This window comes from Copadichromis virginalis, linkage group LG4 (genome assembly GCF_057382275.1).
Source record: "Copadichromis virginalis isolate Kocher_CV1m ecotype Utaka linkage group LG4, C_Virginalis_male_GT1.1, whole genome shotgun sequence".
NCBI classification, from domain to species: domain Eukaryota; kingdom Metazoa; phylum Chordata; class Actinopteri; order Cichliformes; family Cichlidae; genus Copadichromis; species Copadichromis virginalis.
Genome location: NC_140621.1, coordinates 6,067,991 through 6,089,004, shown reverse-complemented (window position 1 = coordinate 6,089,004; position 21,014 = coordinate 6,067,991). Strand labels below are relative to the sequence as shown.

The 21,014-nt window shown below is 40.2% G+C and overlaps 1 protein-coding gene and 1 long non-coding RNA gene across 2 annotated transcripts in view; both read left to right on the top strand.

Annotated features, from left to right (window-relative positions):
• Positions 1–21,014, top strand: part of LOC146710663 (uncharacterized) — a 312,796-nt gene that overhangs the window by 15,738 nt on the left and 276,044 nt on the right. The window lies entirely within an intron of this gene.
• Positions 3,416–14,462, top strand: LOC146710675 (uncharacterized). Its single transcript, XM_085453300.1, has 12 exons — positions 3,416–3,563; positions 3,732–3,924; positions 4,110–4,181; positions 4,578–4,649; positions 5,466–5,571; positions 6,148–6,218; positions 6,299–8,327; positions 8,413–8,450; positions 8,514–8,670; positions 8,742–8,789; positions 12,476–12,574; positions 13,867–14,462. The coding sequence occupies exons 1-12, from the start codon at positions 3,496–3,498 to the stop codon at positions 14,100–14,102; spliced, it is 3,189 nt and encodes a 1,062-aa protein (XP_085309426.1). The 5' UTR covers positions 3,416–3,495; the 3' UTR covers positions 14,103–14,462.

Here is a 21,014-nt window from a genome sequence, read left to right as displayed (position 1 = left end):
CAGCTCTGGTGAAAGTTACTAATGATATTCTCATGGCCTCAGATAATGGACTGGTGACCATTCTGGTTCTACTGGACCTCAGTGCTGTTTTTGACACATTCAATCACAATATTCTCATAGAAAGGTTTGAAAATGTTGCAGGGATCAAAGGAACAGCACTAGGCTGGTTTAAATCTTACTTGTCCAACAGACTCAAGGTTTGTTTACGTAAATGATAAATCCTCTTCAACCTCTATGGTTACTTGTGGCGTACACCACAGGGTTCTGTACTTGGACTGATCCTTTTTACTATATATATGTTCCCTATTGGTAAAATCATTAGACAGCATGGGATAAATTTCCATAGCTATGCACACCTAAATCCTGATGAACCTAATCAGTTATAAAGATTACGGGCATGCTTGGAAGACATAAAAACCTGGATGTCTTCAAACTTCCTCCTTTTGAATTCCGACAAGACAGAAGTTGTCTTTGGACCAGAAGCTCAGAAAAACAAATTACTTGGTCAGTCCCTTCATCTGGATGGCATTAAATTAGCCTCCAGTAATAAAGCAAAGAACCTCTGTGTTATTTTTTGACAAAGACATGTCATTTAGATCTGACATGAAAGAGGTTTCTAGGGTCTCCTCCTTCCACCTCCGTAATATTGCTAAAATTAGAAACATCCCATCCAGGAGTGATGCTGAAAAACTAGTTGATGCCTTTGTTACTTCAAGGCTGCATTACTATAACTCTTAACTATCAGGAAGTCCACATAATGCAACTAAAAGTCTTCAGCTGATCCAAAATGCTGCAGCCAGGGTTCTGATGAATATCAAAAGAACAGATGACATCTCCTCCCGTGTTTTAAATGCACTTTAGAACAGCACGCAGCAACACTACATATGAGCGAGCGGAGGGAGGCATGGGGTCTTCACAGAGCCCCACTCTCTGCCAGCCGTCAGGGCGGGGGGGCCTGAAGGTGGAATTGGCCATCTGATCGAGGCCTGGGTTGCAGCGGCCCCCTGCCACTGCGGAGCCGGGGACGGTCTGCTTGATTTCCACCTCAGGGAGGAGGGCAACATCTGGGTCTGGGTATGAGTTCCCCCTCCGGGGCAAGAATACCTGGACCTGGGATGTAGAGAATGTTTGGGGAGTGTGATTGTGTGTACAGTGTCCATTTATGTCTGTGTCCACGTTGGGTGAGGGCCGAGTGTTTGTGGTTGTGTGTATGAGGGTGGGAAGGTATGTTTGTGTCTGCCGTACACATCACCACAAACAACACCACAAGCAGAGCACAAGTTTTAAGCCAGCGTGGTGTGATTATAGATGCCGTGCAGGTGGGTCCATCTCACATGCAGCGGCATCGCAGAACACGCCCCGCCACATACCCTCTTCCCCCGACTAAGACCGAGGAGCCACCTCCCCCCCCCTCCATGAGCAAGCGAGGGAATAGGCCTGGAGCATCAGCGCCCCAGCCCAGCCACGGGGAAGTGACTACCTGGGCGTTCGCCTGTAGATCTAGCGGCGCTGGTGACGAGGTGGTTCCAGGGACCGCCCACGCTTCCAGCGGCACCCCCATCCCGCTAGCGCACCAGCCTGTGGCTCACCTGAGCCGGTCGTTCCCTCGCGCTGTCCAACAATTACAATAATTATACGGTTGCTGTAACAGATTGTAGATACAATGCAGGTGAGTCCATCTCACCTGCAGCAGCATCCCAGACCAGCCACAATAATAAAGATTTTTCTATTTCATTATAAACTTTGTCCTAATTATGTCATGAGTTTTTACTATTTAAAAAGAAAAAGAAAGCATCACAAAAACACTTAAGGTCATGAAAATTAATTGTATTGCTGCAATACTTAAATATCTGTGGTCTAATCTATTTTTATTCACCAATCTCATTGTAGCAATAATGCCTTTTTGGTCCAAGTTAATTATTTGAATTTTAAAACTCTTTTAGCCAAATAACTTTGAAGTTGTTACTAAAACTCATCATCCCCATTTACTACTTTTGTTTCATTCTTTAAAAATTTAGAAGCATAAATATCAGTCTTTTGGAAAAATTACATTTTATACAGTATTATTAAGTCTACATATTCCAAGTGAGTTATGTCAGAATGCACTAGAGCAATTTAACTCTATTACATCATAGCATTCTATTTGCAAGAATCCCAGTGTTAATCCACTGTTCTTGGCCAATGATATCCACTCCTCAGCACTATGGGGGCGCTAATGTACATCTACGCTGGTTGCCAACCACCATGAACATTTAAAGAGCAGAAGAAGAAGAAGAGGACACTAAAGAGTTCAGGTGCACGACATGAGGATTTAATGAGACAGCTTTTATCTTACTGCTTTCGTGGAAGATCAGGTGAGAACCATACAAATTCCCTTACACATGATGTTTATATAAATATATTCATCCAATAAAGCAAAGTAATATAGGTTATTATATTACGTTCGGATACACCAAAGCATCTAATTTTTGACAGTTTAGCTAGCCAGCATGCTAGTAGCAAAAGTTTGACATTCTGTTGCTGTTGGTTTGATTAATTTTGGTTTTAGCATCACAAAACTTGTGGTTTTAAAACTAGTGAGATCTGTTTTCAGAAAATATTTTACAAATGAAACAAAAACTGTAGGACAAATATGCTTATTGTTCAACCATACTAAATCATTATTTTAATTTATAACTTTAAGAAATATAAAAGGTTAAGGAAATGTGGATATGAAAATTAACTCATTAAGATTTGCAGTAACCTTAGACCAAATAAAATATACGAAACAGAACTTCCACAGGTAGGGCATGCAGCCTCTGACACACAGTGATACAAGATAGGAGGAACTGTTGGGAAACACAGATATTTGGAACCTTTAGGGGAGCTCTCCCCAACATAAATAGATTTTTCGATCTGTTTATTTCTATGTCTACATACATTTTGTAGTATAATGTGTTATTTCTAAAGTCATTAATACCTGATCTTTGCAGGGGATGGCGGCAACAAGGCCACGGAGAGCTAAAATAAATCCCATACAAGATGCTAGGTATTACTGCTCCTTAGGTGAAGACAAGGCAGGATTTGATGTGAGGTATATTGATTCATTTAAAGGTGAGTTGATTCCAAAGAATGCAGTCAGCTTCTCAAAATAGAAATTTTTATGTTTTTTGTAGTTTTTTTGTAGCATACCATGCATGAGAAAATTAATAATCACGAATATAATTATACTTGTTTTATTATTATTATTATTATATTTCTATTTTTTCCTTGTCTTTCCCCAAGGAATTATGAACATGTTACATGTTCCAAAATAAATAATACAATATAATCAAATAAAAAACATATTTAAAAACAAGAAGGATTTTAATTAAATGGTTTATAGTTTATTGCCCAATTTGTTTTTGATGTGTGTCTTTAGGTCGCGGAGTGTTCAGCTGTCGGTCATTTCAAAAGGGAGATTTTCTTTTTGAGTACAGAGGACAAATCATAACTAAAGAGGAACAAGAAAACCGAATGAAACTTTACCATGATGCACTCAAGGTTTTCATATTTGATTTCAAGTTCAATGGAAAACAGTTATGGTATGTAACTGCTTTGATAAAGGATAAAATACATGAGGTTTACAAATTATAATATTCAAATAATATTTTGAATTGAATATTAAAATGTTATTCAGACGTTCTACAACCTAATATACTTAATGACTTTCTTTACAGAGTGTAATTGTTATTGTATACTTTTTGTTTTAGTGTTGATGCTACCAGAGAGGACGGCTCACTTGGCAGACTTGTAAATGACGATAATGTGAATCCAAACAGTAAAATGACAGTTACCAGAGTGGATGGAAGGCCCCATCTCTGTTTGTTTGCAATCAAAGATATTGGTCCAGGAGAAGAAATCACCTATAACTATGGTGATTCCAACTGGCCATGGAGAAGCAAGGTATAATGTAAATAGTACAGTATAAGTATAAATAGTATTAAATGAATAAAGGCTATACTGAAAAGTATGCATACACACACGGGTCCTGTGTAATACTCAACTGGACAGGTCCAGACATTAGGAGGACTGTATTCATCTTGGCTAGACCCAAAGACTGCCATTCATTATTCATGCTTCTTCCTTAGAAATCCAACATGGTGGCATCTCAGGCTGTGGATGAGATTGCAGCCAGTTCCTCTCCTAACGACGCAACAAAGGTAAATTGGAGTTTCAGTGTCAGATTGTTTTAGTTGTAGACTGAGGTGCTAGTTATTAGGCAGTATTGAGGTATGTGGGTCCTTGGTTATCTTGACCAAGTAAGATGCACGCATTAGGAGGACTGGGATTTGAAACAGGAAGTATAAACAACTGAGTTCTACCTACAAGTGCGCCCACACACACGGGTCCTGTGTATTACTCAACTGGACAGGTCCAGACATTAGGAGGACCGAGTTTAGAAATGAATTCAGATCAATGAGAGTTACTCTGGCAATTGTGCATACACACACGGGTCCTGTGTATTACTCAACTGGACAGGTCCAGACATTAGGAGGACTGTATTCATCTTGGCTAGACCCAAAGACTGCCATTCATTATTCACGCTTCTTCCTTAGAAATCCAACATGGTGCCATCTCAGGCTGTGGATGAGAATGCAGCCAGTTCCTCTCCTAACGACGCAACAAAGGTAAATTGGAGTTTCAGTGTCAGATTGTTTTAGTTGTAGACTGAGGTGCTAGTTATTAGGCAGTATTGAGGTATGTGGGTCCTTGGTTATCTTGACCAAGTAAGATGCACGCATTAGGAGGACTGAGATTTGAAACAAGAAGTATGAAACCCCAACCCTAAATCTGGTTTGCATAAAGATGTAGTTCTCGGCTTGGTTGAAATGAACTCTGATGTAGTTAGATCGCATATTTGAATTTCAGCTGATCAAGGAGCAAGAATGAAGCTTACTATAGGAAGGAGCATGTAAATACAACCGAAACAATCGCTAAACTCTTTCCTGTTAATGCTAAGCACATTTATGTAACATTGTTGTGTAAAGGCCATCCGTTATGTCTTGATGGATTCATGACTTCATGATTTAATTATACTTTTTTACACTCCCAGTCAAAACTTTGGACACATCTTCTCATTTCAGAAAGAACAAATTGTAAGTCTAATCTTTTTTGGGTGTTGTGGGTCCACAATGAATTTTCTTTTCATTGTGGTTTTGTAATATATACCATAATATAAAACCTAGAAGAACAAATTGTTTTGAAAATTGATCTATATACAGCAGGTATTTTTCCCTTTAAATTTTGCATTGCAAAAGTTACAAAAATTGATTTAATAGTTTTAGTAACACTTGAACCTGTTTTTTTTTTTTTTCTTCCGTCCTTAACTCCTTTTTAAAGAGGAACCAAAACAACTATTTGGTTGTGATATTTTACATCACAAAAGTATGAATTTTGTTTTTGATTACACTGTTTTTTTTTTTTTGTTTTTTTTTACCAAACAGGACTGCGATCATGATCTAGTCCCTGACGAAATGTCAAGTTTAGAAAAATGTTTTGCATGTGGAGGACCTTTTTCGCCTCTGAAATGGAGTGGTGTGAGATGTGAAGGTAATTATTTAATTATGGAAGGTTGGGTACATTAGAATATCTTAAATATGATCCATAAGGAACACTATAAAAACTAATCCATAAGTAAATATGATATATGTTCATAATGAACCTTTTACATCTGCACTTTTTACATATTTACTTACCATGTCATTATTAAAGCTGCTATACCCAATTTGCAAAAACAAGTTAGCTTAACATATTTTTTTTTCATGTTCATAACAACATTTTAACAAAGCATAGCTATAAATGTTGTTTGGAGATTAAAGAAAAAAAAATGAAGTGGTTCTGTTGCATTTGTCTAAAACCATCAGCCAATAACATGGCTCAGTCCAGAAAAACGATAGAACAGTCTTTCCTGACTCCTTAAATTCTACATTAACATGGCTCCACCACACTATGCACTGGCCTGTTTAGCAGCAAAGCACACCAGGGGGTGTGGCCTATGGATAATATCCAATGGGAGGGGGGAGCCTTCTTGACTGTGTTTATGCTTCCATCTAGCCTGTTTTTTTTAAATTGGGGAAAGCGGCTTTAACTACCTTTCTTTTATTAACTTAATTTTTCTCTGTCTAGTTTGCTACCAGTCCTGGCACAAAAGATGTTATGTTAGCCACAAGGTGAACCTCACTGAACCTCTTCCAGAGGTAAGTGTTTTTGCAGAATTCTTCTCAGTAAAATATGTAAGGTAAACAAAGTCTTACTTTGTGTTTTTGATTGTTATTAGGTCTTTAGTGAAGATAGTTCAAGTGAGGGGGCTTCATCAGAAGAGGAATATGTGCCAGATTCTATAGCTGACTCAGACAGCTCATGGGACAACAAATCAGAGCCTTTAAATATAAGTTGCAAACAAGTACAGAACTCTGAGATCTCCAGCAGTCAATCTGCTTGCAAAACGAAAAGACCTCGCCTAGAAAGTTTTTTAGAGAGAGTAGGACAAAGAATTTCAGAAGATGCCGAATCAATATCTGAAGATGGAATTGGCACAAGACAGCTCGACGTATCAGGGGTTATTGCCACAGCAGAAAAGTCTGATGCTGAAGGCATTGTTGATGACTCTAATACTACGGCTGAAGATTCCTTAAAAACATCCTCCTCACTAAGAAACAAAACATACTGCTACATTTGTGGAAAACTACAGACAAAGTTTACACGTCATTTAAAAACTCATGAGAAATCACATGCAGATGTTGCTCGAGTTTTAAGTCTTCCCAAGAAGTCCAAAGACCGTTTGAAAATGCTTTCTAAGCTGCGAAACAAAGGAAACCACAGACATAACTCGGAGGTCATCGCAAGTGGGATTGGATCATTAAAAACCAGACGCACATCAAAAAAACCCTACAAAGGAAAAGACTATATTCACTGCATTTATTGCGAGGCATTATATCTTAAAAGAGATCTTTGGAGACATGTTCGTAAATGTTCTTCAAAACCAGTGGAGGCCAATTCAGAGGGGGGACGAAAAAAGGTCTTGTCCCTGGCCTGTATGAGTGAGTCAGCTCTGTGTCAGCAAGTTTCCCCCGGTGTTTGGAAGATATTAGCTGTCATGAAAGATGATGAAATAACTTCTACTGTGCGAAGTGACTTCTCTATTCTTCAGCTTGCTCAATCATTCTTTAACAAACATGGGAAAGATCCCACCAAATTTGACTACATTCGCCAGACACTCCGAGAATGTGGAAGACTTCTGCTCACACTTCGGAAAGAATGCTCAATACACACTTTTGAGGATGCTGTAAGACCTGCAAATTTCAATGTGGTTATCAAAGCTGTTAAGAAGGTGTGTGGGTATGATGAAGAAAAGAACTGCTACTCGACTCCAAGCCTTGCTTTAAAGTTGGGACACTCACTGCAGAAAGTCTGTGATATTATACATTGCAGAGCACTGATGGCAGAAGACAGTGCACTGATAAAGTCAACCCAGAGTTTCAAAACCCTTTATGCTACAAAGTGGTCAGAACTCATCTCCCATACTGCATTAACCACACTAAACGAGCGGCACTTCAACAAGCCTTCCACACTTCCTTTCACAGAAGATGTTCAGCGTCTTCATAGACATCTGGAGAAGACTACAGAACAAGCACTGAAGGACTTGGAAGAGCATAGTTCACCAAAATCATACAGTGAACTTTGTAAAGCTACCATGGCAAATGTAATACTATTTAACAGGAGAAGAGGGGGAGAAATTTCAAAGATGACACTGAATGGCTTCCAGGAGAGAGACACTAGTACCCTGCACAAGGATGTTGCAATTGGACTGACAAAATTTGAACTTTACCTTTGTCAACACTTCAGTCGTGTAGAATTGAGGGGTAAACGAGGACGCAAGGTTGCAGTGCTACTTTCACCAGACATGGTGAATGCCATAACACGGCTGACAGAGAAAAGACAAGACTGTGGTGTTCTGGCAGAAAACATATTCCTGTTTGCCAGACCTCATTGTCTGACTCCCTACAGAGGACAGGACTGTTTGAGGATTTATGCGACTGAATGTGGGGCTGAAAACCCTGAACACCTACGTTCAACGCAGTTGCGCAAACATGTCGCAACTTTGTCTCAGATCTTAAACCTCAAGAATCACGAGTTAGACCAAGTTGCCAACTTCCTAGGTCATGATATTCGTGTTCATCGCGAATATTATAGACTTCCAGAGGCTACTACCCAGCTTGCCAAAATATCCAAACTACTGATTGCCATGGAGAAAGGGTCTCTCAAAAGCCTTCAAGGCAAAACACTTGAAGAGATTGAAATCGAAGGTAAAGTGGTGTTAAGGTTAAGAATTATACACGTTTCCTGCACTATAACCTTATAATTCATTAAGACAATCTTTTATTTTGTTAGATAACCTACAGTTGACAGATTCAAGTGAAGGAAGTGAGGTCGGAGCGGAGCGTGAGGAGGTCGGAGCGGAGCGTGAGGAGGTCGGAGCGGAGCGTGAGGAGGTCGGAGCGGAGCGTGAGGAGGTCGGAGCGGAGCGTGAGGAGGTCGGAGCGGAGCGTGAGGAGGTCGGAGCGGAGCGTGAGGAGGTCGGAGCGGAGCGTGAGGAGGTCGGAGCGGAGCGTGAGGTCAATGAAGGAAATCTTGTATATCCACAGATTGGTAAGTACAATGTGATTAGTCTCAACTTTGTTCAATTTATGAAATCACATGACTAATAGACTTTATTACAGATTCTATAGATACTAGAATGATGAAGAAAGTTGTCAAGGAACCTCCAGGTATGTGTTTGTCATCATTTATTGAAGCTTTTACCTTTGTAACTACTTCCTAGACACTTTTGCTATCTTTGCTATCTTTATGTAAAAAAAAAAAAAAGATAATTCATTACTATCATTTTTCCAGTGATTGTTACCTTTGTCCAAATGGTAATTTAAAGAAAGTCAAGGATCTTTCTAAAGACCAGCTCAACAGAATAGAAAGGTCAGTTTTGGAGGATGGTCAGGTAGGAAATGCTAGTTTGAACAGGTGATTTTGAGCTGTGATTTAAAGTTCTAGAGAGAATCTAATGAGCAGAGGAAGTTCCAGAGGGTGCAATTAGCAGTGGCAAAGGATTGTACCCTCAGATTTATGATTTTGATGATGGGGGTAAGGAGGTTAGTGTTAGCAGTGTTGTGGGAGAGTGACAGTAAAGACAATCCCTCAGGGTGGCGGGGGCGAGGTTGTTGAAGGCTTAAAAGTTGATTAGGAGTTTGCACTCAATACTATAGTCAGTGTGCAGCCAGTAATGTTCTTTTTAGGATGTGGTGATATAGTCTCTAGAGTGAGTGCAGTAGAGTAAGGGGGCAGCAGAATTCTTAATAGATTGCAGTTCTTGGAGGTGAGTTTGGGGAAAGCAAAGATGCTGGGATTCTTTTTGAGGGTGGAGAGAATGGATAGGATTAGGAAGAACAATATCATTGGGACTGCACATGTTGGAAAAAATGTCTACATTGTTCTACATTGGCCAGGTTGAGGTTGTGTTGGGCATGTGCAAACAAGGGACAGTGAGGAAGGTTTGTTGAAGGATGTTAGAAAGGAAGCTGCCCTGCAGGAGACAGAAGGAGATGAGATTAATCAAGAGAGATGAAAATAGTTGGTGTGTGGAGGGCTGATCTACTACTCTTTATTTACCAGGGGCCCGTTCTTCGTACGTCGCTTACTACATCCAAGCTCAAATGACACATCCAAGATCAAATCATCGCGCTAACCGTGAGCTCGCTAATCCGGTTCCCCGAACACACCTGCTGTTGACGATTACTACAGCTGGACGCAGGAATGTGACATCACTGGGTGTCGTAAAAGGGGCTACGCATCGATAGTAGAAACATTGATCGTCAACCCGCTGATTGGTCGGCGAAAATGTCGAAGGGGCGTGCTCGGTATTTTCCGGCAGCAGAGCAAGAACTCATGAGTGAGGGATTTCAGGAGTTTCAGAGTTTAATTAAAACACAAGAGAACACTGCAAAGGCTGCAAAAGCAAGGAGAGAGGGCTGGCAGAAAGTTGCTGACAAATCAAACTCGTAGGTAATTTAATAATAATAATAATAATAATGGATTGGATTTATATAGCGCTTTCCAAGGCACCCAAAGCGCTTTACGATACCACTATTCATTCACTCCCACATTCACACACTGGTGGAGGCAGCTACGGTTGTAGCCAGGCTGCCATATCGCGCCATCGGCCCCTCTGGCCAACACCAGTAGGCGGTAGGGTAGATCTATCATATGACACTATATTGTCCAATATCATATGGCATTATATTATATTATAATATGTTATATTATATCCCCTTTCACATTAGAGCCACAACAGGACCCACAAGAACATGGGAACAAGTAAGAGTGGAATACAGGAGTATTCTACAGAATGGTAATATTTATCTCTTAGATTGCTTTGCGTCTCTTGGCAAGGTAATACTGGCCTGTAATACTCTGTTAGTTTGTTCATAACAGCAACCAAGAAAAGGGCAGAGGAAAAAAAGACAGGTGGTGGTCCTGCACCCCCTCGTCAACAAGTTGGTTAAGTAAATAATACCCTCACGGGAATATCGATATCTCTCTATGAGCACACTGTCGCGCTGAGCTAAAGGATCCTGTCTATCCCGCAATATACGCTGAATTCTGAGGACTCTCCTTATCAATCTTGCACCTTCCGCAATGGGTTGGTCGCGTATACGGACAGGACATGGCTGCGACAGGCTTCCCAAATCCACCTTCGCTTTTATAGCCGTGGTCTCTCATCTTGATTACACGAAGTAATTTACAATTACTACTCTGAAATACGAATTACATCTGTAATAATCACATACATGTAATAGAATGTTAATAGTACATTTCCCTTTTTTAGGAAATGACATGTATGTATCTGTGTGACATCAATAAAAGGATCAAGTGCTGCATTATCTTTAGTTACATTGATGTTATTTATTTGTGGTGAAACGGTGGCGGAATGTCGCTGTTGCTTTCGTATGATGACGCGGACATACCTGCGTGGCCGCGATCTAATCCTGTTTACATAAAGTAAACCTGCTCCCGAGCAGGTTTACGCTTACGGCTCTGTTGCTATGACAGCAAGTCCCGGATGAGCTTTGGGGAACCGACTGATCCAGGATCACGCGAAATCGTCAACAATCTAATCCGGCTAACCTACTTAGCGAGGTACGAAGAACGGGCCCCTGGTTTGCGCTTCTGAAGTATTCCCTCTACGCTCTCATCCTCTTTCTACAGTAAATCAGTGGTGAGTGGAAAGTTGACCAGTCACCGGAGTAGTGATGGGTCGTTCGCGAACGAAATGGCTCTTAGAGCTGGTTCTTTGAAGTGAACGATGCGAGCCGGCTCCTTATTGGGAGCCGTGGATTTTTTTTTTTTTACTTTCTCTTGCCCTCTCTCTCACTTTTTTCGCTGCACGTCAGCCTTGTGTTTGCGCTGAGTAGAGACGGGAGGGGCGCAAACAGAGCCTTGCGTTTGCACCCCTCCCGCCTCTGAGCAGAGGGAGGAGCTAGGGGCGGTAGTTACACTCGCAACAGCAGTAGCACACGAAAAGAGCAGCAGGGAGAGAGAGAGAAAGAGAGCCGGGAGCAACAACAAGAGACAATGTCGTCACATTAGAAAGGTGGAGTAAAGAAAATGAGTGACACCAAGAAAAGAAGCAAAATCTAGAACCATTTAAATTTTACTGACAATACATAGGCAGAGTGTAGAGTCTGCAAGAAAAGGATATCATATAGAGCCGGTGCACGGGCACCTGAAAACTGTCCACTCATCAGTGCGATGGGAAGATAAAACACAGTGAATTAAGTGTGATATAAGTGAAGCTGCCAGTGTGTCTACCCACTGAGCTGAGCACTGGGCACTTGGTATTTTTAAATTTAAAGTTTAAATTTTAAAAGTTAAATTGTAGGTTTTTGTATTTTATAATTTATTTTTTAAATTTTATGTGGAGTGAATAAATAAAAGCAGATTTATATAATGAACATATATACATAGAAAACACGTTTTTAAACATTAGTAATTCATTTTGTGCATAATTTTATATTGTTGTTAATAATAAATGAATGAAAGCAACAAAATAACCTGAAGAGCCGGTTCGGGAGCCGAAAGAGCCGGCTCTTTTTAGTGAGCCGAGCCGAGAGAGCCGGATCTCTAAAAAGAGCCGGAAATCCCATCACTACACCGGAGTCTTGTTTGGAGAAAAATTCAGCCTTGTATCTTTTAATATCAGCTGTAATAGCTCTAGCCATATTCCACATTCACATGTGTCACCTTAAACTAAAAGTCATAGTTGCGACTCTGGATTTATCTTAGAAACCATATTCAAGATTTCAAGGTCCATTAGTTGCTTGACCACATTCAGGAGCATTTGACATTACATTATAAGAGATTTAATACAACAAATATATGCTTACTGTTTTGTTTTGTTTTTCAGCACAAAGTAAAAATGGAGCGGGTAAGGTCATTGAACCCAACAGAATACTAAACAAGGAGATGAAGCCAAGCAGTAAGAAGAAAACAAATAAACAATCTGGTAAATGGTGACATGCATACAAAAGTCACTTAAGCACAAATGTAAACTTCATGCATTTTTGAACCCAGTTATCCACACCACCCAAGCCAGTATGGTGATTATGCTCATCTTTCTGCCAGGGACCGTACCATAATTCTACAACTTGGTTAGACAATTATATTAACCTACTTGGTAAGGTAAAACAAAAATCACATTCAATGTGGAACAATACCTTGTATTAAGTAATGGGATAAATGTTTAAATTACTTTCCCTATGCCTGTTTTAATCTGTAATACATTTAAATACTTATCATTTTCAAAACAGCAATGCACCAAAACAATTAATAAACAAAGCAATGAGAACATATTATGATTTGGGTTTTTAATTTTGAGGATTCCTCAACCATTGGGCTTCTACATTATCTCCATACTCTGAACATCATCTTATTCCCATAGGCAGAATCTGGATAATATTGGAAAATTTGGGCTGGTTTGGCTAATTGTGGGCTGTAACCTGAACGTCTTGAAGAAAATTATGTTCACTGAAAAAACCTGAAGGCCCACCTCATGGTCAGGCAGGGTCCACCCTTGTTTTTAAATAAGCATTTGAGTCAGACAGTTATATATGAAATGTTTGAGTATATGTTATACATTTCAAATTATTACAATATCATGCTATACATGTTTTTTGTTGTATAACGGTGTGTGGAATAAAATGCTCTCCATCCATAGTGATTTGCCATAGCTATTTATTGGAATTCTGACTTAATGTGGGCTACCTTTCAGAATTTTACATTTAAATAAATGTATTCATCCATTGTAATAAGTATTTAAACAGTCAGCATTACAGGATTTATACCAAAGAAACACTGTTACAACAAATTCACCTTAAAGGGGACATATTATGCAAAACCCACTTTTTTTTGTTGCTTTTGTATGTATATTTGGTTATGAATTGCCTCCCGACTCCTTAAGTGTAGGTTTTCAACAACTAAAAAAGGAGCTCTTTTAGGTCCCAGGTAGTGTATTTTGCACAATCCAGCATAATCACAGCCTCAGCACCTGTCCTCGTGGACAATGCAAAGGCCGTCTTTGGGCTGTGTAGACTAAACACTAACTGTTCTTAGCAGGGCTGTAAAACTAGTGTGTGCAGAACTCAATTCTTCGGCTTATTTGAAGAAAGCCGATTATCGCCATTATATTTTTGCATCCTACAACCATGTCAACTCACACAATTGAGCATAATACGTCCCCTTTAATTTAAAAATTGTTTAAAAAGTAGTTTGTTTACATTTATTTTTTTCTGCTTCTAGCTTCTCTGGAAAATGCAAGGAGGGTCAAAAAGCATCCTTGGTCTCCCACGGAGGTTGCTGCAATAATGAAGTATTTTGGCGAACATATCAAAAAAGGAAAACTGGCCACTATTATCGAATGCCAGCAATGCAAAACTGCAGAAGATCCTGCTCTGGCTGGTCGTTCTATTCAAAACATCAGAGATTTTGTGAGGAATCGGGGCGTGTCGTTGAAGAAAAAAGAAAATCCTATGTAGAGGAGTCTACATAACTCCAAAGTACTTCTTGGAGGAGTTACAAAAGATATTTTGTATGTTTTGGTTTCTCATTTATTTATTTTAGAATTTTACTATTAGAAGATTGGTAAATTCATTTTGTTGACACTGTTTTAGTGCATCTGATCTAAGAGGACATATAATTTTATATTGCCAGTTATTTTCATTTCTGTTAACAAAACAATCCTGTTTTTGTAAAATGCACTCAATTTGTTCCTTTTATTCACCTGTTGCCCTTTTAATACACACAAAATACATGTTTGTGTATGTGTATGGCCTTTGTCCTGTTAATAAAGTTAGCCCTGACAATTACTGTTCATGTCAGGGGGAGGAGCCAAGTTACCTAATTAGTGTTGTCCTCTTATTACACCATGTTGTCAGGTTCTTATATTTTGAGTTCTGGTGTGTTTTTCACAATTTTGAAGTGAGATTTGTGTTGTACAACTCAAATGGGATTTTTAAAGATGCACTTCATCTATCTAGCACAAGCGGAAAGGGGGGTCCGTTTAGTGTTGCAAAAATCTTGTTTGAAAAAATTGTCCTTCCAATTCACCTTTACGTGTGTGTGTGTGTATTTTTTTATATATATATATATATATATATATATATATATATATATATATATATATATATATATATATATATATATATATATATATATATATATATATAAGATGGCGCTGGAGTGACGGCAGCCTTTCCAAGTAGCTCTGCAACACCGCACCTTTTTGTTAACTTTAACTTTTTAGACTAGGCTTTTCAAACTTTTTTTCACCTTCCTCTACTTATACCTCTTAGATATAGCGATACAAGATGGATAATGCACTTTTTAAAACTTCTGGAACCAGTTCCTTCATCTATTCGAGAGCGGAGCTGCTGGCACTAAAAACAAAGGGACAGACCGGCATGCGACACAACATCCCGGCCGAGCTAAAGAGGAGCTACAGAGGCTGCAAAGCTGGAGCGAGGAGAGCGGATCACCGGAGGCGATTCAAACCATCAATCCCGACAGTGATCATGGGCAACGTGAACTCGTTACAGAATAAGATTGACGAACTGTGCGCTCTGAACAACCACAGACTATACCGTGAGTGCAGCTTGTTTATCTTCACGGAGACGTGGCTAACCGAGCTAACGCCGCAGGCTAACGTAGACCTATGCGGTTTCACACCCGTGAGAGCCGATAGGGACACGCAGGCCAGCGGAAAAAGCAGAGGTGGGGGACTCATTGTCTACGTTAACAACAGATACTGTAACCCTGGACACGTCTCCGTTAAAGTTTCGGTATGCCGTCCGGACCTGGAGCTGCTAGCTGTTAGCTTGCGGCCATATTATCTACCTCGGGAGTTCAGTCATGTGATCTGTGTGTGTGTTTACATCCCTCCGAGGGCCGACGCAACAGCTGCCTGTGAGAAAATACACACAGTCACAGCAAGACTTCAGACACAAAACCCCGAGGCTTTCATTATTATATCTGGAGACTTTAACCATGCCACACTGGACTCTACTCTGGCTGCTTTTCACCAGTTTGTGAATTGTCCCACAAGAAGCAACAGGACAATTGACCTACTGTATGCTAATGTGAGAGATGCATACAGAGCCACCCCCCTCCCCCCACTAGGGAAGTCAGACCACAACCTGGTTTACCTACAGCCACAATACACACCCCTCGTCCAAAGGCAGCCGGTCACAACGCGCTCCATCCGGAGATGGACCCCAGAAAAGGAGGATGCTCTGAGGGACTGTTATGACACCACAGACTGGGATGTGCTCCTGAGCCCACATGGTGAGGACATAGAGGGGGCGACACACTGTCTTACAGACTACCTCAACTTTTGTGTGGACACGGTCGCCCCTGCTAAGACGGTACGGTGTTATCCTAATAACAAACCGTGGGTAACACAGGAAGTCAAAGCTGTCCTCAACATGAAGAAGAAGGCTTTCAGGAGCAAAGTGAAGGAGGAGATGAAGGCAGCACAGCGGGAGGTGAAACGCTGCCTGAGGGAAGCAAAGGACACCTACAGGAGGAAGGTGGAGCAGAAGTTGGAGAGGAACAATATGAGGGAGGTCTGGAATGGTGTGAAAACCATCACAGGCCACAACACCAAGAAAAGCACAGTGGGGGGGACTGTGGAGAAGGCAAACGAACTCAACAACTTCTTCAACAGGTTTGACCAGCCCACAACCCCCCCACCCTCACCTTCACTACAGAGTCCAATCCCCACTCTCCTACCTCCCTCGCTTCCCCCCCTTCCTGACACCATGACACCCCCCTCCTCCAATCCCTCTCTCAGCAGCAAGACATCTCCCCCCCTCCCCTCTTCCCAAACATCTCCCAGTGTCACAGTGGATCAGGTCAGGAGACAACTGAGGAAGCTTCGCCCCAGAAAGGCAGCAGGCCCAGACAAGGTGTGTCCTAGGATGCTAAAGGCGTGTGCTGCTGAACTTGGGGAGCCGCTACAACGAGTCTTCAACCTCAGTCTGCGACTGGGGAGAGTGCCCGCCCTATGGAAGACATCCTGCATCGTCCCGGTCCCCAAAAAGAACCGGCCCAATGAGCTGAATGACTTCCGACCGGTGGCACTGACGTCACATCTTATGAAGACTCTAGAGCGGCTCTTCCTCAACCTCCTCCGACCACAGGTACAACATGCCCAGGACCCACTACAGTTTGCATACAAGGCGGGTGTCGGAGTGGAGGATGCCATCCTGTACCTCCTACACAGAGCCCACTCACACCTGGATGGGGGAAAAGGCACGGTCAGGATCCTGTTTCTTGACTTTTCCAGTGCCTTTAATACCATCCGGCCCTGTATGCTTCAAGAAAAACTGAACAGGATGGAGGTGGACCCCTGCCTGGTGGCTTGGATCTCCGACTACCTCACCGACAGACCACAGTACGTCAGGCTGAAGGACATCACGTCTGACACAGTGGTCAGCAGCACAGGAGCACCACAGGGAACTGTGCTGTCCCCTCTTCTCTTCACCCTGTACACCTCTGACTTCTGCTACAACTCTGAATTATGCCACATTCAGAAGTTTGCAGACGACACAGCCATCATGGGGTGTATCTGGGATGATCAGGAAGAGGAGTACAGAAGTCTGGTGAGGAACTTTGTCGCATGGAGTCACACAAACCACCTGCAACTCAACACCTCAAAGACTAAGGAACTGGTTGTGGACTTCGGGAGGTCTAGAGCAGGTCCACTGCCGGTTCAGATAGAGGGGGAGGAGGTGGAGGTGGTCAACAAGTACAAGTACCTCGGGCTGTGGGTGGACAATAAACTGGACTGGTCATGCAACACAGAGTACCTGTATAAAAAAGCCCAAAGCCGACTGTACTTCCTCAGGAGGCTGAGGTCTTTTAACATCTGCAGGAAGCTCCTGAGGATGTTTTACCAGTCGGTGGTTGCTGGAGTACTTTTCTATGCTGTGGTGTGCTGGGGGAGCAGCACAGCAAAGAAGGACTCATCCAGGCTGGAGAAACTGATCAGGAGGGCTAGCTCTGTGGTCGGCATGAAGCACATTAAAGAAACTGATGGACATTATGGACAATGCCAGGCATCCTCTGCACACGGCCATTAACAACCAGAAGAGTCTGTTCAGTGACAGGTTGCTTCTCCCAAAGACAAGAACTAACAGACTTAAAAACTCCTTTGTCCCACACGCCATCAGACTGTTTAACTCCTCTCTGGAGGGGAGAGGGAGGGGAAACAGGAGGACAAAGGAGGGAACAACTAAGCTGTAGTGCCTCTTCACCTCACTGTGCAATACCTTTTGTGCAATACTTTTGTAAATAGTCAACAGTGCAATAGACTCAATACTTGAAATGTGCAATTCACTTGTATTTTTATTTTTATTCCTATTTATTCTATTTATCCCCTTCGTATATTTTATTTATATTGTCTCTGTATTATATATATATATATATATATATATATATATATATATATATATATATATATATATATATGTATGTGTGTGTGTGTATAACTCTGTAACTTCTGTCGGTGCTGTGCTTTTTTGGAAATCGAATTTCCCAGAGGAACCCACCCGAGGGATTAATAAAGTTCTATCTTATCTTATCTTATCTTATATGTATATGTGTGTGTGTTTCTTTTAGAATGTTTGAGTATGTAATGAGAATAAATTTATAAAATGAATATTCCTTGCTTGATTGATATGCTATATGTATGTTTTAAACATCAAATAAAGATTTCTTTCAGATGTTACATGTGAATGTGTTTTCTTAGAAATATATGAAGGGTTAAATTTATATTTTTTTGAATGATTTTAAATAAATTTAAATTGTATTTTGAAATATATTTTATTAATATATTTCAAAATATACAAAAAATGGGCAAAAAATATGTGCTAAAAAACATTTCAAAATACATAAACATATTTCAAAATGTATTTTAAAATACATTTTGAAATACATTTCAAAATATACAAAAAATGGCCAAAAAATATATGTGCTAAAATACATTTTAAAATATATTTATATATTTAAAATGTATTTTAGCACATATATTTTTTGCCCATTTTTTGTATATTTTGAAATGTATTTTAAAATATATTTTTTTACCATATGGGATCACTATGGCATTACTGAGAGTTGAAAAACTGTCTAAAGTCTTTCATCTTTAATAAAATGATCAGCGTTCTGCTCTACCAGGTAAAACAATTGAGTTTAACATCCAGGCATCCATGAAAACGGAATTTATGACATTTAACGGAGTTAGAAGTTAGCAGGGAGTTAGCTCGCTAGCTTCTATCTAAATACAATATAGCATGTCCTGACTGCGGGGTTTTGGAAACAAATTAAAGCGTACAGCTCTGCTATCACTTCCAGCATAAATGAAGACAGAAAACTAAACAGCAGTGATGTTTGTAGGGTTACTGAAGTTGGGCTAGCTGGTATATAATGATGTGCTACGTGACCGCTAGCGACACAGCTATTTTAGCATAATATAAACAAGCTAACTTTTTTTCCACTCGATAAAAGTTAACGTGAGTGTTCTCGGTGGTCAGGAACAAATGTAATCGCATGGCAGGATGCTGTAAAAGGACCAAACTTCAGCCAGGAGAACAACTGAGATAATCCATCCACAATACGAGGTTCGTCATTCATATACTGCTGCATGGGCTGGGCTGTAGTTACATCCTAAGGTTTTAAAAACTGAGCTTAAATAAATGATTAGCGGTAATAAAAGCCGAGGGAGGTCAACAGTGATCACTGACTGTTTTAGGAGATTTTTGAGATCAAATAGAAGAAAATACATAACATTAAACATGTTAACAACACAAAAGCCATATTAAACGCAGACTACTTTAGACCCGGAAGCAGGATTCGTCGCGTCATCACTGAACAACCGGATAGGTTTAATTTGGAATTCAAAAATGGGTTTGGACATGGGGCTTTTGAAAATCAGTCTTTTAAATTGAAATTTGAAAACTTTTTTGAAAAGAGGTTTTTAAAAAGCATTTTCAAAAATAGTTGTTTTTTTTTTTTTTTTAAATTGGAATTAAAAAATGGTTTTTGTAATGAGATGAGATATTTAGAAAAACATTTTGAAAATCAGTTTTTTAAATTTGAAAATGGTTTTTGAAATGAGGTTTTTAAAAAGCATTTTTTAAAAATCACTTTTTTAATGTGGAATTCAAAAATGAATTTACAAATGGAGTATTTATTCTACAATTCATTATTTAATCAAAATTGTTTTATCTCGATGCGCGTGGCTCTCAACTGATGTCGATGGAAATGTAAAGTTTCTCTGGGCAGCTGCAAATAAACAAAAAACATCAGAAAGCAAAGAGGTAGAACCCATACTTTCTGATATACTAATTACATTTACTAAGTCAGAGCCTATGTCAGATGCCTATCTACTTTTGCTGCCCCTTGTGTCTTTAGGTTTGATTAGTCCCAGCTGTGTTTCCACCTGTTCCCAATACTTCCGTTAATCCTGCCTGTTTATTTTAGGCTACGTCCACACGTGCATGGGTATTTTTGAAAACTGAGCTTTTCTGGGGGGGGGGGGTTTAAATCCTGTCCACGCATGCAGTTTTGAAAAAAATATCTCCACATGTAAACACTAAAAACAAAATGTTGCCCAATCACAAGTCTTAAAGCCTAGGAGGGAAAGACTAAACGTGTTTGTGCCCTCACAAAACCTTAAGTTTCTGGAAAGGCAGCTAATTTTGTGTTACTTTTTAAGTGCCTTCATCATTTCGAATGTTAATAACTAAATAAAGTATTTTAGTTGGTGTAGACTCACAACTTAGGAATGAACAAAATACATACAGCATTCATAATTTTATTTTTTTAAATAATTTACAAAACCGACTGGATTTGGGTTATGAGAGCATCTGTGTAGAACAGCGGTCCCCAACCCCCAGGTCTCTGACCGGTACCGGTCTGTGAGTCGTTTGGTACCGGGCCGCGAGAGTAGAGGCTCAGGTCTGAAACGTATGGTTTTTATTGGTTTTCAGCGTTATTTTGTTACTCTTTGTATCGTTAACTCGGTCTTCCTGGGTCTTTTGTTATGAATAAATGTTATTTTTTTTCGGTACCGGTACTACTTTTATTTTGTTGTATTTATCCGCAACACCTTAAAGGCCGGTCCGTGAAAATATTGGCGGGCATAAACCGGTCCGTGGCGCAAAAAAGGTTGGGGACCGCTGGTGTAGAATGTAGAAGCCATGTCCGAAGTTTTAAGATTACTTTTCCGTGTTCCGAATCCTGCATTTGGGTTCTTCCTTCTGTCTGCCACAGCACACACCTTGACAATTTCAGTCCTTCATTAACAAAAATTATTTTTTGAATTTTCATTTTTTTACTGTTTTATTCTTATGTTGCAGAAAACACAATCTAGTTGCACCTGAATACAATTA